A 27,038-nucleotide genomic window follows, 5' to 3' on the forward strand; every position below is an offset into this window, starting at 1 on the left:
TTAGGGCACTTACAGGTACTGTACTTAAACATCCTTTATGAGGAAGAAGGCTTGAATAAACCTAGCATCAGGTTTTGGCAGAATATATGCCAGATATATGCCAGAAGCCCAGGATCCGCCACCAAAGATGCACAATGTTTTAGCAAAGCACAAATCTTAATTCTATTTCAGTAACAGGTACTATTTGGTGACAAAATACGCTAACAGAAGTGGGTTATGTCGAACAGACTATTTCCAACCAAGCACAGCAGTTTATGGCCCACTGTTACTGTCTGGGTGTGTATTTACACAACCCTCAGGTTTGAACCAACTCCCCTGGCACTCAACACGGACTCTGCCACGAAGGTGCAGGAAACCTGTGTGACCATCCGGGGAGTGTGCCAGCACGCAGCATATGAACAACCACACAAGCAAACACAAAAATCCAAAGCAAATCCTAGTGTTGTATTTTTATTTGGACATTTTCCAGTGATAGCTATTAGGCTACAGCTTTTATGATGCATACATTTACTAAGTACAACATCAGACACTACAACGGATCAGAGCTCAGGTCATTCTGACAATGTTTTGGTTTTCATCTATGTACTGTAGTGGCATTGAGTGAAAACCTGTGTTTAAAGGCTTTATCACATGAAGTATCAGCATCTTAGAAAACCAAGTGTTTACTCATAGTTTTTTGTATGGTATTTGAAATGTGTTCAGTTTAAATCACAAATTACACAGACCTTCAAATTGCAAATGCTGGTGTTTCCAAGTTGGGAACCAGTGTTACTGGTTATCAATCCACTTTTCAACATTGAAGTTGGTATTTCTTTTCGCCTGGGATAGATTAATTGCATTTAATGGATTTATGCACTTTCATGTTCCATCCCAGATTGAAGTCTGAGAAGCAATTTGGGTAGAAGACTGTGTCCTAAACATCAGAATAAAATGATCACTGGAATAAAAATACACCAAACTGAATGAGGTAATTATTGTGCAAATTCTCTATAATAACTGTATATAATTCTAAGGGGTGGTTGACAAGTATTTTTCCAGCATCCGATAAAATCTATCATAGCAATAGATAATAAATTAAAATAGAAAAGATATGTCCACATTAAAAGAGCATGACAATGATTTAAAGGGAAAAATGAAAACAAGTTGTTAAAATAAATCTGCATTATATTCCATGGTTAAAGAGATATTAGTCCTAAGGTGAAAGATATATTATACACTGACACTAAAATTTTACTTCTGAAAAGTGCATGTAAAATACTGCCATGTAAAATGTTTGGTGAGTTACCAACTATGCATCTCTTCCAACTTTAAAGTATTTTCCTTTAAAACATGTCAAGCAGCATATACTTTTAATGTGATATAAAAGTAATTAATACCAGTCAAACCACTGAGTTTAAGGATAATACCTATAAATTACTAAACACTACTTTTTTTTTTAAGGAACCAAGATACAGTAAGGCTTTTTACAGGTAAACAAACTTAAAAATGAAACAAAAATACATTTAGGCATACATTTTAAACACTAATGCTTAAGGAGTGGGTACATTTCCTGATCTATAGTAGGAACATACTGTAATGCCAATAGTTTGGTTTTCAATAGGAGAAAAAAATTATAAGTCAGCATGTTCTCAGGTATTTTCTTTCCTAGCCTCATTACTGGATGTGAAGGCTTTCCCATTACATTCTCACAAGTACAGTACCCCTAACAGCCTGAAAATTACATTATACCTTATCTGGAGCCACTTAACAGTAGCAGCCGTAGTTTCAAGAATCAAGTAACATTGGAAAAAAGAGTGTTTGGTATACCATGCACAGGAAAAACAATCCAAATCATTTAGCAAAGATCACTCACAACAGTTATGCAATACAGTATTAGATTCTTGGAAGTACTGGCATGACCCATCAAACATAACATGGGGCATACACATTTGAAAGTAAGATGGCCTGAGCATCTTCAACCGATAGTGACAAAATCTGCGTTGTCTGTACTACCGATTTTAGCAACCATACAAACAGCATGTCTGCCCCTCAGGTAAAACAACTGAAATGTTTCAGTCTGCTTAACAGCAACGTTTTTTTTTCTGTGAGTTTGCAGGCAAACAGATTAGTACCAAATAGTCTAATAGTGTACCTCTAGATTATTTCTCAATATTTTAAAAGAAATTAATGTTAATGCTAAGATACTAATTGTTATAATACGTAAAAAATATTGCACAATGCAATTAAACAACGTGTGTGGCTTTTTTTTTTATGTGTATATTTGAGCCTTACACCACAAACTACCTCTTTTAAAGTTCAGAACTGGAACCTTAAGCAGGGCTTCTGTGCTTAATTTGCACATTGTGAAATGTGAATTCTGTTGTGAAGGTATGTGAGACAGAAGAACCTTTCCAGTAAGATGTGCAAGATCCAAAATAACTCAGTTTCTCATTATTGAATGGCACTCTGGATTTCCAACCATTAAATCAGCATGAATCATAGTCAAGTGACAGCATCACAGTCAAAACCTACTTAATGTTCTTGTCAACCTTTCAAAGAATGAGAGCCTTGGGCTACTGCAAAAGTTTTCTGTTAAAGGTTTTCCTCTCAAATTCCAGAAGGAAGGAATACTTTTTTTTTCTTCTTTTTTTCTTCTTCTTTTTTTTTTTTTTTCTAAGTGGCAACAAACCAAAAGGGATCACACTCAAAACATACGCTGTTATTTCTGGGGTCTACAAACGAAGAGCATTAGACAGACTACAAAATCTAAATAAACACTGAAATCATTATTGACTTCTGATCATTTGCTTCAAGATTGTGTATTTTTAGCTACTTTTAAAAATAACTAAACATGTAATTTCCAGTGTGCTACTTGTGCTTAGTTACCATTTTCCTTTATAGGTGTTATTTGATACTATTTGCAAAAATCCAGTTAAAGTAACAGACTGCATCAGACTGTAAATAAGGTTGACAACAAAAAATGATATTATCTTATTTTTAGTGCTTAGTATGATACTGTTGTACATTTAAAAGAACACAATATGCAGCAGCGATTTAGTATGCTTGGTAAACCACAGTGCTAACAAATGAACACCTAAGTTACAGCATATAGTGAGCTATAAGACTTATCACTAGAATTCATGTCAAACCGACATAAATAAGTGGTTTAAGAAATCATTTTCTATATTGCCAGTTTGTGTTTCTCTACTCCAGTTTTCACAAATTAAATGTAACAGGCTCCCAAGTGACTGTGTATTCTACTACAAAATGCTTTACTTTCAAGTCTTCCATGTTCAGGGCTGTCCCTGTTGATCCCTGCCCATGAGATTACATACGGAGTTTAATTTACACTATTTAAATATGTTACTTAAGATCTAAAAATGTCTCTAGACAGCTGAAGACACAATTTTAGTCCAAGCTTGATTTCCATGTTCTGGAAATGCATGAATCGATGATGTCCTCATAAATGCAATGACTGAACACAAATGCACATCTTTCTATTAGCCTCCAATCTGTGGTGCCCTTATGTAGTTTTCCGGTTACTTGTACTACAGATCTGGGCATACATACAGAGTGTTCAGAAAACATGTTTTCAGTGGCTCACTATGTTTTAATGGGTAAAGATATGAGGCAACTGATTCTCCATCTAACACTGATGGTACATCCTTGCGATCAGACACGTGATATGAAGCCCAGGCCCAAGCTGGCTGGGATCTGAATGGTTTCTAATGCCAGAGAGGATGGATTAAATGGAAAAGTAACAGGGAAGATGTGTTTAGCATCCATGAGCAACTGAGGAGAGTCCTTCCTGTCTCGCAGACGCATCTGCAAAGATAAGAAAGTGATTACATCAGCATCTAGCCAATTATTCATTGATAATTATCAACTTACAAAGAGTTAGTGTTTCATCTATGCATCCAGAAACCCGGGTGTGTACAGACACACACTCTATGCTAACCTGACCCAACACATTTGCAACAATCATGCCTTTAACTGTAGTTACTGTTGTCATTTTTGGTGCTGCATAACTTCCCCTTACAATGCAATCTGAAGATACTAAGATTCCCTGCAAAAGGAAGAATTTGCCCACTATCTGGGCATCTTTTCAGTAAGTGAAATTACAGTTTTATACCTTCCCAATCTCCCTTATCCTGCTAGTAATGCAGTTCAAATTTCTAACAGACCAGAAGGATCATCTTTGTTTCTTTTACTTTGCTCTATTGGCTGCTTTTCTTTGGAGTTTTCAACCAATTTCATTTTCATCAATATATATAAAACTTCTATATGTTTTTATAACTTTATAGAAGTTATATATATAATATATATATAAACTTATATAGAAGGGCTAAATGAAGAACTTTGGAACGAAGATAGGCCTCAGTTTTCAAAGCAATTGGAACTTCTCATGCAGACATAGGTCTGACAAAAATAAATTTGCATATATAAATGTTACCACTTGAAAAGCTGGCATAAAACATAAAAGTCTGCTTACATACACGAAGATGTATACACACAAAACTCTCTCACCTTCCAAAAATCTCATAGAGACTGACAGGGAAGCTAAAGTTTTCATGCAAGCCTGGAGGCAGTAAATTGTGATTGCTGATAATTTTAAGGCTGACAGCATCAAACCTAGTTACTTCAGACTCCTGAATGTATTTCAGGATGCAAGCTATTTTGGCTCAGCAGAAAGTTTATCAAGAATAGTCAGATAATTATAGATGAAAAGATACAGCCATACCTGTATTGTACGTATAAATGATACCAAGACTCTCTCTTCAAACTCGTTAACTGGAGTATACAAATTCAGAACTTTAACAATCTGTGAAGAACAACCATTCTCAGGTTAATTTTACCGTTGAATCAACAGATGCATCCATGGTTACTAATAATATACATTTAAATTACCTGTTTTAAAAAGAAAATTCTTTACCAGTATTCCTTATTTTTTGCTTCATTCAATATATAGAGAATTCCATCATAATGCTACGGTATATGACTGCCTCCTCCAAAATGTGTTCTTTGGAGGTAGAAACTCTGAATTTCTACATGCTTGTGGAAAATACCAAACTATGGAAAAATCAGATGATAAGTAACTGACTGTGCTCCTGCACTCCCTGGAAACATGCTTTATTTCTCACCCTAATTTTGACCCTGTAATTATGACCTTCTGTAGCTTCCATTCAAGAGTCTTATGACTCCACTGTTCAAGAGAGTGAGCTATTTCTCTAAAAATGGGGCTAAAACTACCAAAGGGAAGAACTGCATCAGAAAGACTTTAAATAATAACATGGGTTAAACCTGTAAAAAAAACTTACTAAAAATTCTCTTTGTTTTTTTACACAATTCTCTTTAAAAACAAACCAAACCAAAATGCAACACTTTTAAGCAAAGTTAAAACTCAAAGCACATAGAATTCTAATTTATTATTTCCGTGAAAAACGAACAGATTTTTCCAGCAATGTGAATTACTAAATCAAAATGACCGTATCAATGCAACTGCTATTGCCAACCCCATTGTGAAAGAAATGGAGAAATTTCTTCCTTTCCCTGATGGGAATGTTGATTAATCACCAAAGATGCTTGGATTCATTTACTCTTGTTGAAGAAAAGTGCAACTTTATCTGGACAAAATCTAAGCTTTCATAAAGAGAAGTCTTCAGCTGTTCACTGAGATGTGCCTGGTTCAGCCTTCCGAGGCTAAGGGGTACAGTAACTTAACACTTTTGTTTGCAGACCCAGAGACAACAGTTCTGTGTGAACTGTCCATTAACTGGATACTAACTCTGATGGCAGAAGGATCAATTCCTGGTATCCCAGGCAGAGCTACAGAGTACAGAGACGTCTTTGAGTGAAGAGCTTTCTCTAAGGATTTTCACAGACTGAGATACTATGCGTAGTACTACACACTGCACAATCTATTGAGATCCCTCTCATTTACTCCAAAACTTACCTTGAACATCAGACTTCAAAAAGGTCTGTTTTTTTTTTTTACCCCTCCAACTTAATCTGTTTCAGTTTTACTAATTCAAAACAAAGTAAGAAATCATTGATCCATGTGCAACAGCAGTGCAGGCAGGCATAGCAAACACCAGCAGAGCAGAGAACTGCTCAAAAGTGATGAAGAGTCAATAAGAGTTTACTTACCTGGGCAGTAGTCAGTGCATTGCACATGGAACAAATGGCTTCAGCATCCTCATCCGTTTTCTTTTTTACTTGCAACAACTGTGCAGCCTGGATGAGGGGTTCCAGGGTTTCTTTAGCCCCGCTATTCATCAGATTTTTGTCTCTCAGCCATTCTTCTAGTTGACTCACATTGTATCTGTACAAAGAGGTAAGAGTATCAAGATATTAAGGCTTGATGATGGCTAAATTGAAAACATGTGCAATTTCTATTCCCCAGTGTTTCTTCTTTGTCCTTGTATGTTTTTCCTTGTAATTTCTTGTAATTTTGTTTTCATACTCTTTCCTTCTGATTAAGACAGGAAATTCTGATTTTCAAAACAGTCAGAAACTATGGCCCAAGACTTACACTAACCAGCTTTCCCATCTGTTTCTATTCCTGTTAACTGCAGGAATGTTATAAGAAGAAAGACAAATAAGATTTTGTCCATGTAAAAGTACAGTGAGGCTTTTCAAGGTCACTTGAGGGGCTGTAATGCCTTGACTAAATTTCTTGGCATATGCCAGTAGAACGCATTGAATGACTAATGTCAGACATAGGAACAGAGTAAGATGGCACAGGACTTAAATCAGGATGCAGCAAACTACGGGGTGGGTGAACACAGCAGGTATACAGTGTGCCACCAGCACACAAAAAATGCAGGATGTTTGCTACTCTAAAAGCTGAGAAAGCAAGTACCAACATTTCACCTACACTTCCGATTCCTACTTGATGACAAAATACTTTTGGTTTGCTTCTATCACGCTTCCATGAAAGCCAGGTGGGATTTGGCCTGACTTAACCAAGCTCTTTTTGACTGAACCTCACAAGATCAGTTTAACAGCATTGGCAGCTTTTGTATGTGGAAAAATAAATATTCAAAACGTATTTGCTATCCCATCAAAATGATGTTGAGCCGTGTCAAGAGTTCACTAAGGCTTTCAGCAGCACCCTCAAGAAAAGTGTAACAAGCTCTCCCACCTTATCTGCATTCCTTTGCTCCACGAACACATGTCCTTGCGCAGGAGAAGGTTATTAAGCGTTATGGCCCCAATGATGTAGAACATCTGCTTGACAACCTGCTTGATCAGCTCTGGATCCATTCCATGCTGACACATCACTGAATGGAAGGAGTTCAGCTGCCGAATAATGGAGTCCAAAGTGTAGGTTCCTTCATCAGCAATACTGGATGTTCTCTTCCGCAGCCCTGTTGGTTTCACCCCTGAGACACCTTGGATTGTCTCATGCTCCAGCATTCCTGAAACTGCATCCGATTGGCAACATTATTATAATGACTGAAAACCACCAACATGCAAGCAATTGTGGAAGATGGCAAAACAGTATTTACACAGGAAGAGCAGGGCTTTCTGCCTGCCATACTTGACCATGATTTCCAGCAATTCTATGTTCTGCAGAATCTAAACTCACAGGGTTTATATAAAGATTCCAGCATCTGTGTTTGAAAGGGAAGTCTAACTCTAGCTTAGCAAAGTAATTCTTTCCTCCCATGGTCATATGAGTAGCAGAGTCAGCAAAACAAGAGCTGTTCCATTCTTTTGAATGCTGTGATTGGAAAGCATAATGAAAATGTGAGTGAGTACTGACTGACAGGAAAAAAGTATTTGTAATGAAAAAAAATCTCTTTGAATGTGAGCTTCATCCCTGCTATTTCACTGCCAATTGCTGTCCATAATAACAACCAACCATTACTCTCCATATTCACTTTAAGTTCTCATGTAATTGAAGTCTAATTTTTCCATGGGATATTTCCCAACAGACAGGGCAACAAATATCAGACTGTCCTAACAGTTTATTCCTGTAAATGCATGATTTATGAAAAGCATGAATAAGATATAACCATTTATTCTGGCACTGCCAGAAGAACCAGCCACAGTTTAGTTTTTTCCTCTAATCCAGCCTGTCCAGTGTAGTCCTTGTCATCGCTACACAGAATACCACTAGAACCAGTAATGACGCTACTGGTTAGGAAGAAATACAAAGATACAGTATATTGCCACCATCACAACTTTCCATTTGGTACTACAGTGTGAAGTTTAAAGAATTCAGCTTTGCCTTACCAATCATTGGTTGCAGAATGTTTTCCAACACTCGGACAAGTTGTTGGTAGATCTGAATAGCCAAGTCACTGAGTACTTGTCTGTATTCGGCTAGATCAAAATTAGTGAGGCAGTGTTCATTTTGACGAGGTGTATTATGCTTCATAAATCCCTGAATTCATAACATAACAGAAATTAATGATCTAATGGAATACAAAAATATTACATGAGCCCAGTATTTGTGGTTTTTTCCATGCAACTCACAAATAATACTTTAAAATAATAGCCACAGCCCTCAAAACTTTAATTTGGAACTTCTTCTGATTGAGGCTAATGCTAGGATTAGCTTTTCAGTTGTGATTTGTACAACACCTGCTTCTGTGACTTGACACTTCAAGTATCTGACAGAAGAACAAACTCTGCCAACTTTCTGGCACTCAAGCTTAGGCATTTTCACCTGGTCATTTAAGGCCAAAAGCCCAATTAAGTTTGAAAAAGGAATTAGGCATAACACAGCCTCCAAACCTAAACTGGTCTGCCACAGTATGGTTAATGGACTTAATATGGCCTTTTTCATAGGAAGTGCAGAAAATAATTACTAAACAATGTAATGGTAGCAGCCAGATTCTTCTGCTCCATCTGAGTTGACACTTTTTGGGAGCAAAATGTCATCCAGCCTCTGGGCCCCCTGCCTGCAATAAATGGAAAGCTTATTTTCCTGTGCTTCCTACTGATGTCATCACCATCATTTCAAAAAGCAAAGCCATTTTAAAAGACTTTGAGATATTACAGCAATTTGTTAAGAGTGCTGCTCACAGTAGTATTGTAGAGCAACAGAAACCAGAGCAGGAGCACTGCTTACCTCTTCTCCACTGTATTGCTTCAAACAGTGCAAAAATCGGCAGGTGTTAGATAGCCAGAAGGACACTGTTTCGAAGTCATCCCCTCTTTTCTGAAGATAAAAACAAACACATTTTAATAAAGACTGGTAGGATGAATAAAATAATAAAATGTTAGCTAAACAATTGAACACTTAAAATCCACTCTTTTGTAGCTGTGATAGCTTGCAAAACTTTGTGTGTTTTGGTAACATACTAGAAAAGCGAGTTTTTTGCCGAAATCCCACTGATCATCCTCCATGGTTTATGCAGTATTTTTCAAGGACTTTCAGCATATAATTTCCACCACAGATATGAACTTTCTATGTTTTACAGACCTGCCCTAACTGCTCTGTGCAGAAAATCACTGAGCAGTGTGAATGTATTCCCAAAACACCCATTCTGTGGCATGACTCTAGTGAAAAGCCCAACAGAGAGGATGGAATGATGTCAGCAGGAGGAGCAGAGAACAATTCAGTTTTGATGAATGTTGCATACATCCTAACCATTTTGGCAGCCTGATAAGGAGAACAAAACAAACCAACCAACCAACCCTCGTCGCCAGAGAACACAGGATCTGGTATATGCTGAATAAATCAAAATTTCTAGAGCTCTGCAGCACACACTCCAATTGCTTAGAAATGCCCAGAAATTTTCTATGAATAGCTAAGCTCCTGCAGGATTGTTTACTTAATGTAGCTTGATTAAATACTTGGCTTTTGGGCACATCTGTCTCATTTAAAGACTAAAAAACTCCATGATGCTTTAGACATATTTATGTCTTAATAATGCCTTCAAGATACCCCTGACCTAAACTCACCTAGCCAACTCACTGCAAAGACTTCAGGCAGTAACATATTATTATCTGTAGGTGAAGCAAATGGAGAGATCTGTGAACCAAAACTGCAAATTAAACATTTTAATTAAGTGTTCTGGAAAAGATTAACAAAGACTCATTCACTATGCATACTCTTGACTACATCCAAAAGTTTATAAGCAGAGCTTCAGAGAAGGCAGACTATTCAAATTAAAAAGAAGGTAGTTCTTTTTCCACTAATTCAAAGCATCTATGGCATTATATGGAAAAAATGCTGTTGATGTAATTTATTGCTTCTTAAGATCACTTTTTTGTGACTTCAGTGGGCAGAGTTTACTGATCAGAAATCCAGAGCCAATTCTTTGACAGCCGTTTCCTCACTCCTCTAACATAAAATTGAAAGCAGATCTTAAACTAACATTTTTCTAAACCAAGCAGACTAACCAACCTTCAACACTTTTTTGATGCCATTGATGGTAGAAGTCAACAACGACCGCACTTTTTGGTCATCATTAAGGTAATCCGCATGGCGCACACACATGAACAAAATATATGCTGGTAGTCCTGGAATCAGGTTGACAGCTACCCCACGTGGTTTCAGCTCTTGGGAAAAACAAATACACATGGTCTTGTTAAGTGTAAAATCATTGGAAGATGTTCTATGAGGTAATTGCAACCTCCCTGTTAATGGTACACACATATCTACGTATGGCCAGGGAAAACTAAGAGCCGCCACTTTCTTGCAAAATATGAGAACAGAATAAAACAAAAGTCATAACTGCCTGCTAAAGCCCATGCAGGCACATTAGTATGTACAACACTCATCAGGAAGGATGATTAAATCACAATAGACATTAGGAATTTTAGATAAACTAAACACTGTCAAAACCAAAATAAGCTTTTCATTTCCTAATGAAAATTCTGTACTCTTCCAATTCATTTTTCATTTTTCATTGTTCATTTTTCAGGGTGTGTGGGAGCAGAGGAGGCAGCAGTGTGAAAGCTGCTTACCTAAAATAAGATTCTTGACAAGTTTTTGTTCATCCTCCTTCTTATATTCCAACATGCCTTGGAAGTCCTTTTCTTTCCGTGGAATGTTAACTGGACGAATAGGTTCGTCAATGATTTGTCCAGGGGATATGTTCTCCATCTGGCCCACTGCAGAGGGAAAATGAAAGCAATTATAAAATACTTTCCAATGCATACCAGAGAAAACGATGACATTTCTAAGGAAGAACTCCAGCACAGAGAAGTAAAAATGTTTTCTTTGGTTCAGGATAACATTAAAAAACAAAACTTCTATTAAACAAAAAGACAGACTGTTGACAAATGTATCTTGGGGTGGCATTCCTCCTTTGAAGGAGAGTACAAGTATGTGAACAGCATCCACTGATGCAAACTTACTGCTGATTTCCTGGATTTTATCATATAAAAGCACCAAGTCAAAGCGATAGCTGTTAATCACTTAATCCCAGATTAACACTGCAAGGGTCACTGTTAATTGTTCTACAAAATGCTGGCACTTTACAAGCTTGATGTCTGTTGCCACTTGGGTAGGTTTACCTCAATCAGTAGCCAAGCATGCACACTGGCTCCAGCAGGACAGAGAAGAGAATACTGAGAGCAAAAGTGAGAAATAATGTGTGTTGAGAGAAAGATGGTTTAACAAGCAAAGGAAAGGGGCAGGGGGAAGCAAAGCAAAGGCAGTCACTCAAAACAACCCATAGTGGGATCGATACCCAGCCATCTTCCAAACAACAGCTACCTTGTATGCAAAAAAAACCCTCTTCTGGCTCCTGGCATTAGGTGGTATGGATTATGGAATATTCCTCTAGCTAGCTTGGGTCAGCTGTCCTGACTGTGCCCATGGGCCTTCCTACTTCCCCGCTTACTGAGGGGGCAGAGCAGGGAAAAGAGACAACCATGACACTGTGCCAGCTCTGTTCAGCAATAGCCAAAACACCGATGTGTTACCCACACTGCTTTAGCCACAAATCCAAAACACAGCATCGTACAGGCTGCTATGAAGAAAGTTAACTCCATCCCAGCCAGGCCTACCACACCTTTCTACATTAATTAGGTAATATACACAGATAAACCTGTGTTTTCAAAACCATTTTCCTCATCCTGTGTTGCATATGAATGCTGCTGTGGTCTTGTCCACAGAGGTAACCAAAGAGTATTGAAAGACTTTTTAAAAACAAACTTAGTTTGAGTAACCTTTCAAAAGGATGTCTGAAATATCCACCTTGTTGTGTACAGTACCTCCCGCTATCACATTCAACACCTACACTCCACCTGATTAGGTTGCGTGCTTATTTTTGCAAAGCAGAATTCAGCTTCATCCCATGAAAGCTACATCCTCTTCTCAAAACCCTCCTAGCTGCACGCAGTTATGAACTGTAACATCTTGTAAGTATGCTGAATGTGTGCACCTGTCAAATGGGATAGAAAATGCAGAAATCCAAACTCAAGGTCAAGGAGAGATCCCACTAACTGAAGGATAATATACTACTATTAATTCAGCTTTGACCAGATTATCATTGTTCTTTTCAAACACTGATGACTACACAGTCACTGATTTCTGTCTTAGTACACAATAAGACAACTCATTAGGCAGCAAGCTTGTTTCTGGAAAAAGCAGATGACCATGAAAAGCTTCTGAGAGGTTAGGACCAGGATTATTTAAAAACAAATTCATACTTCAAGTTTATAGCATTATTACTTGCTTTTAGCAATTAAAGTTACTTTACTTATGCAGAGACATAGAAAGCTTTCAGTCCTACCAGTCCTGAGATCCTAAGGCAGCTCACACTACTGCTCATAAAAATAAAATCAGCTTAGTCCATATCTTAGCATCCTCATATTCAAGTTTGGCCAGCAGCTCCCAAAGGAAACCTCAAGCAGAAAAAGACAGTCTCAGCCTTCTTGGTTCCAGTGATATAGAAATTACCAAAGGAATACTGGGTTAATTATTTCTGCTTGGTTCATACGTAGTATTGCTTTTGTCTTGACAAAACCAGGTAGTGTCTCTGAGTACACAGACAGCCCAGGTAACACGTCTTTATGTTCAAACAGTTTCTGTCCTCCAGAGAAACATCAATCTCCTTTACTCATTGCTCCAAAATATGCCAAATCTTCTAAAGGTTTGTAAAGAAACACATAATGGTCTGAGTATACCTCTTTTTTCTGGAACCAGTTAACAGAGACTAATACTACTTCAGACTTTGCTCCCTCACAAATTGCCAGAATAGATGGATATGATGACAACAGGATCACAAAAAGTAAACCAAAATCTTTCTCACAAAATATAAAAGTACCTTCAAGTTCACCGATCTTCTTAGCAAATACTTTCAACTGTTTCTTTAACTTGCGAACAGTTTTGTCTTGCTTCTCAAGCTGCTCCATTAAATCCTATAAATGAGAATGAGAATAAGATTAAGATATGAGAGAAATCCCATAACGTGTGGCAGAGACAAAATCAGTGCTGTTAGAATTACAAGGCAGTGAGGAAAGCTGAACAGTGGTGCCATCCTCTGGCTGAGGTTTGCAAGCTGGTATGCTGCCTATAACACAAGCCAAGTATCACAAATATTAAGTTATGTGCAGCAAGACAAAGGCAAAGCTCTTAGGCAGGTATATTCTGCAGACACTCAGAACTAGGTCAGCTCTTAGGCAGAAGGTGTTTTGCTGCAAAAGCATCTCCCTAATGCTTCCTCCCTGCTCTTCCAAATGCCTCACAGAAATAATGTTCTTCATTATTTAACAGCTAGCCCGTATTTCTGCATCATTTATTCATGCCTTCGGGACTGACTCATTACTCAGACCTATCCATTTTAGAAGATGATAAGAGAGAGATCTGCAGAAGGACCATAACTTGCACTTGAATTTACCAAAAATCAAACATGCAGCATTTCTTGTGATGCTCTGCCGTTTCCCTAGTGCTTGCTGTCATCACGTTTCCTTACACTGAAAATGGTGTCTTGCATTTTTTTATTCTGCACCTGAACAAAACCTAGCACCCAGAAGTCCTATTCTTGCAATAAATCTGTATTTTTCCTTCAAAGGAGCACTCCCCAGAAATCTATCTTTTAATAATTCTGTGACCTGTGGTAGTACACTCATAAAATAATCATGTAACTAAAAAGGGGGAAGTAAATCTAAAGGAAGCAAAACCTCAAGCTCAAAAAAAAACAACCCTGAGAGCCATTCCAGGGTAAGGGTTGGAAAGCAGCTTAAAAGAAAAGTGCTCTTTCATAAGCATGATTCTTCCTGGCACTGGTAAGGGACCATAAGCTCCTTGCGTCAAAAGCATCATCTGGGAAACAACACCTCCTCTAAAGTACTGAAAAATATCGTTGCAGCATGGGCAACAACTTAGAATGAGGTAGAAATTGTTCTTAATCATGTAGTAAAGAGTTTACAACCTAATACAATATACTTGAGCAGCAAGATACTGGGCCTGTTGAAAGAACAGAATTGAGGCCACGCTTCACTTTAAAAGCAGTGTTCAATTTTGCAATAGAAGTTCTGTTAATAACACAATATACTTTTGTCAGACACAACTATTAACCCTGAAATTAGTAAAAAATATGTCCAAGTCCAACAGACTGTTTCAAACGCATCAGTGAAGGAATATGGCTTCTGAACAACAAGTATGTGAAGCGGAATAAAGTTCTTTCTGCGGTTCCTCTAAACAAATTGAACAGATTTCACATCACATCTAAGATTTAGAATATCATAAATTATATTCTTACAAGCTTGCATATGGTGCTATCGTTAATATTTTATGGTGTTATCTTCAATATGATTATGGAAATACTCTTTCCAATTTTATCCTACATAATTTTGCATTTTTTGAAATACATTTAAAGGTTATGTACTTTGATTCCGATATTTATTCACTGCAGATGTCAGCACTGTAAAGAGATTCATGAACAAATCCAGGGTATGACTGGACTGCTGGCATTCTTCACTTTGATAAGTTTCCATATGACCAAGCCCTTATTTTGCTGAACTGAATTTAAATGCACCAAAGTTTTAAAGCAAGGAGTGGTTCTGAAAATTGAGAATCTTTTGCATCATGTGCATCTGTTTCAGGGCAGCATTAAGTACTATTCAGAAAGAAGCTGCTTTGCTCATAGTGCAAGACTTATATTAGTAACAAAACTGTGCATCAAAAAGAGACACAGATTACAACAAAGGACACTAAGACTAACAAAAAAAGCAGTGAGGGAAGTAATTGGCATCGTGAAGCTCTCTGCAGGGGATTTCCTTTGAAAGGGAGAAAGGGAGGCAGCCTGCTTTTCAATTAGTGCTCCAGAAACAGCAAACGAGACAACAGAGAAACAGGGTTCACGTGATCTACATACAATCATCCGTTTGTAAAGTGAAATCCGGTACAATTGATACTTCTTGGGATCATCTGCATACAACTCCTCATAAAACTGCAAAAATAGGTACAGGATTGTTTTTTCCCCTCCCTTGAGACACTGATACTTCAGTAAGCACTATATAAATTAAATCAGTACAGCAAGATCCATAAGCTCTAGTATTTAGGTAGTTGAGTCCTTAGTTGTGGTGCTCGCATCAGCCTCTCCCAGACAGAAGCTGATGTAGATCAGTTGCAGATGTTCTAAAAACGGGCAGTGCTAATATTGCAAAGGCCTGGAATACAACTTTTGTGAGAACCCAGCCAGGACATTTTCTTATGCTAATCAAGAAGGGATTGCAGTGAATACTGCCATTCTAGTATCTCATCTGGAAAGCTTCTCCACCCTATTTCCACTCTAGGGCTAGGAGTGCAAAAGCAGCATATACCTGACCTAAAGTGGACTTGCAATACTCAAACATCAGAAGTGAAATACAAAGGAATGAGTCTATATTTAACGAGTAAAATTATATTCATTGTATTTGAAAATAAAGAGAACTCCTCTGCAATATAATTATGTGACTGTGTGTTGTCTTGGGAACGCAGAATGTGATGAGTAGGTCTCTGGAGGGAAAAAAAGGCTAAAAATGATAACATATGACTAAGCAGCAGGAGGGAGCTGTCAAAGACAGAAACATTCACCATTTACCTTTGCCAGTGGGAGACAGCTGCTGCTGAAGGCAAACTTATACTTTCAATTAGTTTTTCAACATCTATTAGATGAATTATCTGATGCTTTCCTCAAAACCTGTGGTACTAAACCAAGTAACTTCTATAACATACATAAGCAGGAAAGACTACACTTTGGAATGCTTAGAGGAAGCATTGACACTCAGAGCTAAGATTTTTCTTCCTGAAGTAGCATGGTTCCTTTTACCAATAAACAGCAATAAACCAATAACATTCATGGCATAACATAATAAAATGGGACTCTCTGGAAAATTTCCCCATAAAAGAGCTAGCCTGCACATGAAGAATATACTCCTTTGCAGGGAAAGGTAAGGAGTTATACCCCACCTTTCCTTCATACAAAAATGTGCACTAAACAAGGAACACCAATTATTATCTAAGTGACTTCGAACCAAGTTTCTTTTTCTGAAACTACTTTGTCTTCAAAACATACCGAATAGTCGGAGCTCGTAACACAGCAGATTACCTGTGTAGCTTCAGGAAGGGGGGAAGAAAAGTGGCATTGATAACTGAAGAACTATGTCAGAGTGAAATAAACAAACTAACATATTTCAAAGGAAACACCACTACTTGGCAGTAAGATTTTTTGACCTCCCTGGTATCAGCATTCTATTTAGCGATGACTGAACTCATCAGTTGAAAGCTGGGATACATGAGCTTTCTCCAGGCCACAAACTTCAAGCAAATTCCCCGAAACATTATTACTTCATCAGCAAGTCCATTACCTTACCTACAAAAAGCCCACTGCACTTACACGATTTTTTGCAGGTTGCCATCTGATAACTGATAAGAACTTACAGGTACAGCAAGTCCCCTCTCCTGCTCTTGCAACATCATTTCCCTTACCAAGTTCTCATTAGTGAGCCGGGTGATCTCATGCTGTAGACTGGCTTCAATGCGGGCCTCTGGAGGCAGCTGCAGATTCTGTGCTAGGAGCTGCTGCTGGCGATTGTTCTCCTCCTTCAGACTCTGGATCTCACCTCGCAGTGATTCCAGTTCGTTCTCGTGGCTCTTCTTCTGCGACTGAAGCTGAGACTCCAGCAGCCTAAAGAAGTTGAGCAACAGTTGCGTGAACACACTCAGAAAGTCACATCCCCAGTTCTCAGAGGGAGTGTAAAGCTTTAGCTGCTGCTCAGGAACAATTAGCCAGGGCTTGCAAAGGAAAATGAAAAAGGCAGAGTACTCTTTAAACCCTTCAGTATGCCTTCTAATTAAATTAAGCTTGCATGATCAAAAAGTGGAGAGAAACTAATTGTGACAGTGCTTTGCATTTCCCTGTGATTGAACACATACTCTGTGTGGTGCCACTGAGAACATGTGGCAATAAATGCAATGGTAAATCACTGCAGATTGTCACTGCTTTTAAGGGGGCTTTAAAGAGGTTTTACCTCTCATCAGATCAAACTGTGTAAGATGAAGACGACACTGTTGGCTTAAGCTAGGACCCTGCAATATTAAAGGAAAATCTTTCTAGTTAACTCTCTTCAGTCAGAAACCATGTAATTGCAAATGCACATAAATAATCTTTATTTTTATATTTAAACCAACATTTTGTAGAGGGCTGTCATTAGTGCACAAAAGGTTGACAACAGAACCAAACCCAGGACTGGGATCTGGGAGCTCTATTTTACCCTCACCACTGACTCGCTTTTTCCCCTTGGGCACCTCATGTCTCAAATTCTTCTCATGTGAAATGGGGATAACACGTACCAGCCTCCTTCTGAGCAGTGCTGTGGGGATCTACTCTGCTTGCAAGGCACTGTCCAAGTGCTCTGACTCATTTCATACATACACACATACAGGAAATGACATTACTAGTGACTACTAGTGTTCAATTAGACAACCTTTCAGGGTTTAAATATGCATAAGGCAGGCACATTTATTAGTGACCAGACTGATCAAGCACGCAAGAGCAAATAGTCATTTACCTGCATTGCTCTGCCGTTTAATATAAAGGTTCTTGTCTCTACAGTGCTAGGACAAGAAACGAGAAGCACAGAGCAAACACACCCTGCTCTGCAGAACACTTGCTCTGAGTTAGATCTTCACAGGCTGATGAAACAATGTTAGGTGTAGAATTTGTTAGCACAAGAAAAAGAAAGACTTTCATTAGTAGCATTCATTACCAAATACCTCCTCCTGTAGTTTCTGCTACCAAATGTGTATACTGAAGATGATCAGCACTGCTGATCCATTGAATAGGTTGCCAGAAACCATTTTGGAAGCCTGGGACACACATATGGATACGGGCCGTGCACACAGAGCCAGAACTGAATTTTTTATCCAGGCAAATCTCACCCATTGCATGGACAGCATGCAGTCTGCAGAGATTGCAGTGAGTTCACTGAGGTTTGAACAGCCCCACAATGAACTTGCTGATTGGTTATTTTGTGTCTTATATTTTGAATCTGGTATGGAGAAGAACATTCAGTTTCCTGAACTTGAGTCATAACAAGGAGAGTAAGACCCGTAACTATTTGAAAGTCAAGAGTAGGCTGAAGTCACTCAAACAATAGTTTTACGATTACTAAAATGACTGTAGTTCTTTAGCCTGAAAAACTGTATGGGACGTGAATTTTGATACCTGACATAAAGGCAGACAAATAATACAAACTACAGATCTTTTCCCATTATGGAGCTTCTGGTATTTTACTGTCTATTTTTGTGCAAGTATTCTTATGAATTATGTAATAGCTGCTGCACCATCTTTTTAAATTACAAAACTTGGCAAGTAGAAAGTTTTGGGGACTAAGTTTGAGGAAATACTTTAATTTGTATAATTTATGGTGATGCTTTTCTAACTGTTAAAGCAATAGAAATACTGTAGCAGAAGCAAACCCATAGCAAGGGGCACAGTTAGCTAGAAAAGAAGATGCAAATGAAGAAGAAAAAAACCATTCTGAGAAGTCTGGTAACCTGTTGGCTTGTTTTAACCCTTCATAAACCAGCCAAAGTTCTCCGTCCTCATTCAGCATATGATAGTCCTGAGGAGATTGCCTTTCAAGAAAAGTGTTTAGAAAAAAATACAAGAGAGATGTGATGGTGACGAGATGACATGGTAAGGACATTACACACTAAATTACAGTTACTATAAAAGAGAAACAAAAAATGCTGTAGAACAACTTAACAAATGTATTTCTTCTTTATGACGAAGTTCAGTTGTCAATGTTAGCCCAACTGCTGGTTACTATGCTGTCACAATAAACGTATTACAACAGGCTATTGTGACCATTACTGGACAAAAGGTAACAAACCAGCATGGGGAATGGCACCCAGTTTGAGCAACGTAGCAATTAAGGACTAAGAAGACATAAATCCAGGAAGCTTGATTTTGCAGTTCCCCATTGTTTCCTAATCCTTTCAAATATTGCATACAGCAATTTGACTAATCAAATAAAATTATAACTCCAAGTATAAATGTTCTCTAAGTATGTTGACTTACATGGATGGAACTTAGTGAGTATGACACGTCATACACACACAGTGTGTCAGAGCAGACCCCAAATGATCACAGATTAAAGAAAGAGAATCTGTACCTGTTTGTTTCCTTCAGTCCAATATATGCCTGTGCTATTTCTCCTTTGTCTTTCATCTTTTGCACATCCTCCAAGAGGATTGTAGCATCTGTCATGGTATTCTGGAAAAAGAATGATGATTTCCAGGTTAAATTTAACAATGTAATCATTCTCTGAATCCATGTTTTCACCACTTTACCCATAGGGAACACTAATCCTTGATTGGCCACATGAAAACTATAGCGTGGGTACCTGAGCAGGAGGTGAGTCCATAATTTCTATGTCCCTCTGGTGTATCTCTTTAAAAGGAATGTATGCAATATAGTCAGCTATCAGTCTAATAAGCAGGTACATGTGTTAACCTCTTCTCACTTGTTCACTGTGTAAAATAATTGTCATGAAATGATGAATGTGCATTTTATTTCACATTATCAGGAACAGGAAATTGAAGAAACATAATTTAGCAAACTTAATTCTATTAATATTTCTTAAACACAGCATTACATGTGGTCTTTCAAATCTCATAAATAAGGTCGATTCCTCACTTTGTGTATTTTAAATACCCTGGCAAAGCAGGAAATAGTTTACAAAGGCTGGAGATTTCTTAAGTTAAATGCCATCAGAATACCATTTTGTTTCAGTTCTGAATGCTTTCTATGGCACTTCTGCTTTTTCTTCAGTAAACTTGAAATACTCAACAGATGTTTACAGGCACCTTGGCCAGTGTGATCTGAGTCACTGCTGTGGAATAATTACAGTGCAACCACAGGACTTTGATGAACATAAGAGATGGAATTCTGAATTTTCTTTTTGACTTACAGAACAATCAAATTCTGCTTTCCTGAGTAAAATTTTGCAGAGTATTCCCAGTAAGAACTTTGTAGACATAAATTTTGGAGCCTAGGTCTCTATGCCTAGTATGATTCATGTTACCTAATATGAAAAACCAATCAAATACATGAGCTCCTCAAAGAATTATTCCCAACATCTTTATAAGATCCTTGTGATTTTTCTCCTATTATTACACAGTAAAACTGCTCTATCCCCCCGCCACTCTATCAAGCTTTAGCAGTCTGAACACATTTATTATTTTTTTGCTGATAGAAAAAATGCTGATTACTCTTGTACCTTCAAGAATACCCCACCTGCTGTAGTTCTAGTATTTGAATTAACAACCTTCATTTAGAGTCAGTTCAGTTCCTCATACTCCTAAATATTATGTATTCAACTACATTTTCTAATAAAATATTCAGCAATTCCTCTCTACAGATCACAGTGTGAGTCCTCAGTGTTTGTGACATGCCAAGGATAACAAACATTGTAAAATAAGGTAGTTCTGCATACCGCAGACTTTTTTTGGGGTAAAATTTGTGAATTTTGCAAGTTAACAGAGATCTGATTCCTGACTTAGAGTGCTCTTTACTCCCCAGACACACTCTGCAGGATAAATTGACTGAGCTGACTAGGCCAGTTCCTGAATCTTTCACGTTCAGGTGACCATAAACCAACAGCTCAAAATTGTTAAATTTGCTTCAGGTAACTTGTTCTTGTGCATGGAGTGGGAAGATGGGGATCAGGGGGCATGAGAAAGGTTTTTCAATAACAGCAAAGTAAAGTGCAAGAACAACTTCAAATACATGTAAGCTACTTATGAGAGGCAGGGAAATGACAGCTCAAGTATTGTTGAGGGTTTTTTTTTAGCATGTAACAGTTCTGGTTTATAACTGTAGAAGAAAATATGTACCTTATCCTCCTGGCAATCAAATTGGTAGGCAAGAAAGAAGAAAAACAAATCATTTAAAAACAAATCTGTCTGTGCTGCAGCTGTCCAACCGAACAAGCAGAAGCGATCTGCAAATTGGATGTTAGCCACCCCACAGGTCACCTTCGTATTCCCTCATACTCATAACTGCTGGAAAGACAACACTCGTATCCCACCATTGCTGAGAGTAAGTTATTCAAGGATTTACTATTCAAGATTTTTTTTTAAATGCACTAATATTACAGAAAAATTACTTTTGTTTTCTTTATAATGAATCATTTAAAACAAGATACGTACACCTACACGCATCACAGACTTTCAATTTATTTAGGGCAAATATAAACATAACTTTGCAGTAGCAAAGGAAAGATGACATATCTGTTCATTCCTTGCTGTGGTTATGAAACACTAAATTGCTCAGATCAGTGGAAATGACTAATTCTTGGATTCACATGATACCTTTCCAGGTATGAATAACTTTCATTTTCAAAGCTTTTGCTTCCCTAAATATGTCACCAGAATGAGAGCTTTTTAGAAGATGTGCATTTCAGTGGTGGTAATCTACTCTTCCCAACAAAACCATGGAGCACCTTTTAGAAGAAATTGCCCTTGTACCTCCCTACTGGACTATTAATTAAAACAATTCTTGACAACTACTGTAAATTTTCCAGTCAAATTACACACTTACTAGAGAAATGATACTGCTCCAAATGAGAATCATTTCTGCACTGTTAAAGGAGTCTGCGGAGATTCTGGCCAGACCATGAGTATCTGCCAGCTTGGTGTGAACAACATGGTATCTTTACATGGATGTTGGTAGACCAGCACAAAAATGGTATTGGTTTATTAGTAGACTCTGCCAATGTGGACTGCCACAATCTGTGCACTAATGATGGATCACTGTGTTACACCTACAAAGGCTTTCAAACCCTTACCATTTTTTCTGCCGTTTTAAGCATGCTGTTAAACTAAATAAAGCATGTGAGTGATGGAACGTAACTTTACTACACAGTGCATCCGCTAACTTATTTACCTTGGGTTGAATAGCCTCTTTCTGGCTAACAAGCTGAGACCTCAGGATGAGGACTTCCTCCTTGCGTACTTCAAGCTCTTCACTTACTGATGTCAGCTGATCCAGGAGGACTCTATAGGCAGGGGCACCAGGGGCAGTTACCTCTGGAGATCGCGTTTCTGTGAGGGCCTTCTGCAGCTCATTCAGCTCATTCTTCAGTTTTTTATTCTCAGACTCAAGTTCTTGACGCTGCAGGAAAGGGACAGTTCTGTCAAGCAGCAGCATTCCAGCCACAGGTACAAAACTTACAAAACAATCTCTATTCGATTACGCAGATAGAAACGGTAAAAACAATGAATAACTGCAACAAATCAATGAATCTCTCCTGTATCCCTGGCCTCTGGTCTGTACCTGGGAGGATTTCACTAACAGGGCTAACCTTTTGTCTAAGGTGCAAAATCAGAGCACACAACACATACACATGCATCATACAGATCTGATAGGAAAAAAATACCAATTTTTACAATAAAGTTCACAACAAACAGTGGTCAGGAGGCTGAGAAAATTCTGCACCACTCAGTGAAATCAGGAAATATTTTTAGTTTTAGTGGTCTAAGGTATGCAGTAATTTAAACAATGCCTGTGGAAAAGAGGGCCATGTTTATCACTGTGGTTTTGCTCAAATTAAGCTGCAAGCTGTGCTAAGTGTTCCAATAGAAAACAACCCCTGTTTCAGGAAATCTTTTTGTTCTGCAGCCTCAGTGACACATTCTACACTCAAAAAGGGCAATCCTACAGTAAGATGATTGCTGGGGAATCTTTGTTCTCATTTCTTCAGCTAATATTATGAAACAGGGGGGCTGATGTCATTTTCTGTGCCAGCATATACAATTAGTAGCAATATTCTTACCAGAAAATAACAGAAACCTCCGTTTTAGAATTACCTTGAGAGATTCATACTCCAGCTCTGCACCTCTCATTGGAGGCCTTTCCTCCTCCTGCGAAAGAATAAAGACAAATGAAAAGTAAATATCCAACCCTTTCTTTTCTTTAATTTAGTTGCGGCAGGAAAAAGAAAGGGAGCTGTAATTTTTTTCCTATAAAACTGGCAAACACTCATTCTGGTACTGCTGAGTGCTTGCTGAGTGCTTTAGTTTGAATACTGGCATCATCTCATTTACGTATGAGTTCATGACACATAATTGGCTAATATAAATAAAATCATGTACAAATCACACCGCTGTCACTGGTAACGAAACAGAGCAGGATGAATCCCAGGATGCTCAAGAAATGCATCGGTAGAAGAGTAGTAAGACAAAATTGCCAAAACTGGTTTCATACATTTATAAGTATTTAAGGAGACCAAATCAGAGGAGAATTTCACATAAAATCTGCTAAACATGTCTAATCCTAGCACTTTGGATTTGCATCCTGGTTGAAACACTTCTTATTCTGCCTAAAAAGAACATTTAATTATTCTCCCCATCATTAAGTATATTTCTATATTAATATTCCTTAATAAAACCAATAAATTAATTAATAAAAAATAATTTAATAAAAAATGTGGTGTCTTTTTTTTCCTCTAAGTGAAGTCCCAATCACTTTGTTCCTGTTAATTTCCCTCAGAGCATAGCAAGGACCTTGGAAAACTAAATAACCAGTTCCTAGTACTAAGCACCAGGCATAAAACATGTTGTTAAATAAAGCAAGTACTAGAGGAACATAAGGATTTGGTAAAAGCCAGTCAGCATTCACACAGCTACTATTTCACAAGAAGAGATACTCTGGTGTCAGCATTTGATCAGCTAGGAGTCCACCTTAGCTTTAGCACGGAGAGCCTGCTCTTCCTTTCTGTCCAGTTCATCCTGCAGGGATTGCTTTTCTTGCTCCAGCTCTGTAACGCGTTTCTGCAGCTTGAGGAACAGAGACATGTCCAATGGTGCCTTTTTCTCACTTGGTTCCTGCTTTAGAAAGAACAGAAGGAAGTCAAGAAGTATTCCCCTTCCACACCACGAGGAAACACTACAGTGAGTAAAGATGGGAAGCGGACTGGGGAAAGAGAGGAACACAGAAATGTTACTTGATTCTGAGACTTGACTAGAGGCATCTAAAATATTTTGTCAGCTATCAAAAGCTATTTTAAAAAAGGATCTACTACTATAAAACATATCTAAGCCTAAAGCCCAGCAAAAGGAAGCACTAGAGACTACCTAGCAGATCTGAGGTCTATAATTAAGCATACCTTTTATTCTTACTTGTTTGGAGGGGGAAAGGAGAAAAACAAAGTCTGTGGTTAGACTCACCTGGAAACAACTGTAAACAGAGGTGCTTTTTGCAGTTTTAAATTATTTCTACAGCTAAATTCTGAATTCTTCAGCTACAGAGAAATCTCTCCACTGATTGCAGATTTACAGGTTAATTAGTGGGATGTGACAAAAAAAACAGGTATCAGAAGATATATTTTATGCCTTTTGTTCATTTACTATGCTAATTATACAGCCTATTCTGAGCCTACCCACTGGCTTTTTCACTATTTTCTGGGCAAAGACCAGCATTTGCAATCCAAAGGTCCACCAGAAATTGTCCATCAGCCATTTTGTACTTTATGTAGCAAGAAGATCAAAGCATTTACTGTGAACTGCAGCATAAAATTTTGAAGCTTAGAAAATAAACTAGAAAATTAATATTAATGACTGTATCAGAGAAGCAAGCACAGCCATTTCCACTTCATCTCCTTTTACTGCTAAGGGGAAGAGTCATAAACCACACCAACAGCTCAGGAAAAAGAAGACTCTTAGTTTTCTGGCTTTATTGGTTTGCATTGAGATGAACCCTGTTTTTTAATGTGGTTTTGTATCATTAATCTATATTGTTAGTCTAGAGTCAAACTGGAGTTTGACATCTTAAAGGGGTTAAACAAATACAGATTTAATCTTCTCAGTGCTGCATTTATTTACACTCTTGGGTGAGTTATCCCAAAACCCCAAACTGGCTCTAGAACAGCAATTCAGTCAGTCTATTGGCCAAAGGCAAAGATGACATTTGGCTCATATGTGAAAACCTATCACAAACAGTTGCACTGTCCTTTTCCTGATTAACCACGAAGGTAGCAACATCCTTCTGAAACAATTATGCAAGGTAAAAAAAAGTAAGTGGGAAGGCAAATCATGAAAGACTGCACACAGTATGTGTCAGCATCGATGCACCAGGGTTTTTGCATCCATAATAGAAAATAATGTTCTGCAGAAGCTTTCAAAACCAGTAAAGACAGCCTGCAAAAAGCAACTGTGGAGATAAGTAACCTAGACAGAGGGCAAATGGAGTGAGCTGTACAATGGCTCACAGTTAAGAAGATCTCTAGAACGCACAGAAAAAGCTTTGCATCTGCAAACTGCCAAGCAGAGTCAGACCACCAACCTGACAGCTCACTGCTGTGCTGGCACTCCCAGCTCTATAGGAGAGGCCAAAAGGAGGAGTTATCTTGGAAAGTATTAAGCAATGGCTTGGAGTTGCAGCACAAATTATTCATTATTATTATTCATTAGCTGAATTGAGAGAGTCATCTTTCTGAAGATTTTTAAATATCCTGGGATTTGCATCACTGTATATACAAAGGTTAGTACAGTCGTGGAGTTACATTCAACTCCTGGCTTGCCATTTTTAATCCTTGAATATACAGTATACAGATTGCTCAGGAATCTCACTGTTTTTTTGAATTCCTACTTCACATTGAAAAAGTGATTGTGCTTACAAACACTGGCAAGCAAATGTTTTACAGATGCAAATCAAGCGGACAGCCAAATATCTAGTCTATGTCTACTGTAATACAGAAGAATTCAAAGCACGCTTTCACAAAGTCTTTTTACATAGAACCATTAATAACTACAGAATGAACTGTTTTCAAAAAGTAAATGGGAAAAGTTGGATTAAAGCATTAGATATCTGAATATAAGGATATGGTGTTCACACACATATGAGGCAAAGAGGCAGGAATGAGTGCAACCATGGATCAATGAAAAGTTGTGGGTTTTTTTTTTTAACGTTACCTCCATCCTCACTGGTAAGTCTTCTGATTCCGTGATCTCAGAGCTAAAAGTATATTCAGATTCATTGCTACTGTGAGTGGAATCCGTTCTTTTGTGTCCAGGCTTGGGGATGCTCTGGAGTGCAAATGAAACAAATCAATACAGCTGTATGGTTTACCCTGTAAACTGCGTCTTCACAGACATAAAAACCAGCTGTTATTTCACAGCTATCAAAATTTGTAAGGAAAGATTTCTTGATTCTAGTCTCTCATTCCACTAAAGCCTATGGGAGGTAGTCCTCAATCAAATCTATGGAGGAAGGTCAGATCCCATATCATCAAGTATTGCCGCAGAATAAAGCAACAACGCAGCATTTTGTGGAAAGACAAGATCAGTTTACAGGAAGCACAGGCAGCAATTCTCTTAACTTCCCAGACATTATATTGAAGAATAGTTTTTCTTCCCACCACATAAAATATTCCTATAACTACTTAAAATTTAACACTGGATGTGACACAAACCGACCCAGCACATGTGAATAACTTCAGGGCAAAAGAAGGGCGGACAGCTAATCTAATTAATCAGTATTTAAAAGGAAATATTCTCTTTTCAGGTGCAAGTCACCACCACTCAGCTGACAACAGAATAAATTACTAACTTATACTAGCTTCTGCATGAGCATGTTTGTGAACAGCTTTTGATTTCTCAC

At 38.0% G+C, this 27,038-nt stretch overlaps 1 protein-coding gene across 1 annotated transcript in view; it reads right to left on the reverse strand.

Annotated features, from left to right (window-relative positions):
- Positions 1-431: 431 nt before the first annotated feature.
- The window catches only part of MYO5A (myosin VA), a 100,137-nt gene continuing 73,530 nt past the window's right edge, over positions 432-27,038 (reverse strand). The window contains exons 25-41 of the mRNA XM_057397629.1: positions 26,351-26,464; positions 24,122-24,268; positions 23,249-23,302; positions 22,326-22,553; positions 19,552-19,652; positions 18,932-19,012; positions 16,862-17,060; positions 15,267-15,341; positions 13,215-13,308; positions 10,906-11,052; positions 10,343-10,497; positions 9,062-9,151; positions 8,221-8,371; positions 7,124-7,406; positions 6,127-6,301; positions 4,721-4,801; positions 432-3,804 (exon numbers count right to left, since the gene is read on the reverse strand). Of these exons, the coding sequence (XP_057253612.1) occupies positions 3,652-3,804; positions 4,721-4,801; positions 6,127-6,301; positions 7,124-7,406; positions 8,221-8,371; positions 9,062-9,151; positions 10,343-10,497; positions 10,906-11,052; positions 13,215-13,308; positions 15,267-15,341; positions 16,862-17,060; positions 18,932-19,012; positions 19,552-19,652; positions 22,326-22,553; positions 23,249-23,302; positions 24,122-24,268; positions 26,351-26,464 (2,328 nt within the window). The 3' untranslated portion in view covers positions 432-3,651. The remainder of the gene's footprint in view (positions 3,805-4,720; positions 4,802-6,126; positions 6,302-7,123; positions 7,407-8,220; positions 8,372-9,061; positions 9,152-10,342; positions 10,498-10,905; positions 11,053-13,214; positions 13,309-15,266; positions 15,342-16,861; positions 17,061-18,931; positions 19,013-19,551; positions 19,653-22,325; positions 22,554-23,248; positions 23,303-24,121; positions 24,269-26,350; positions 26,465-27,038) is intronic.

The sequence above is a fragment of the Pezoporus wallicus genome, unplaced genomic scaffold, assembly GCF_028554395.1.
Source record: "Pezoporus wallicus isolate ANWC-B61680 ecotype Strahan unplaced genomic scaffold, APGP_CSIRO_Pwel_v1 contig_3952, whole genome shotgun sequence".
Classification (NCBI taxonomy): Eukaryota; Metazoa; Chordata; class Aves; order Psittaciformes; family Psittacidae; genus Pezoporus; species Pezoporus wallicus.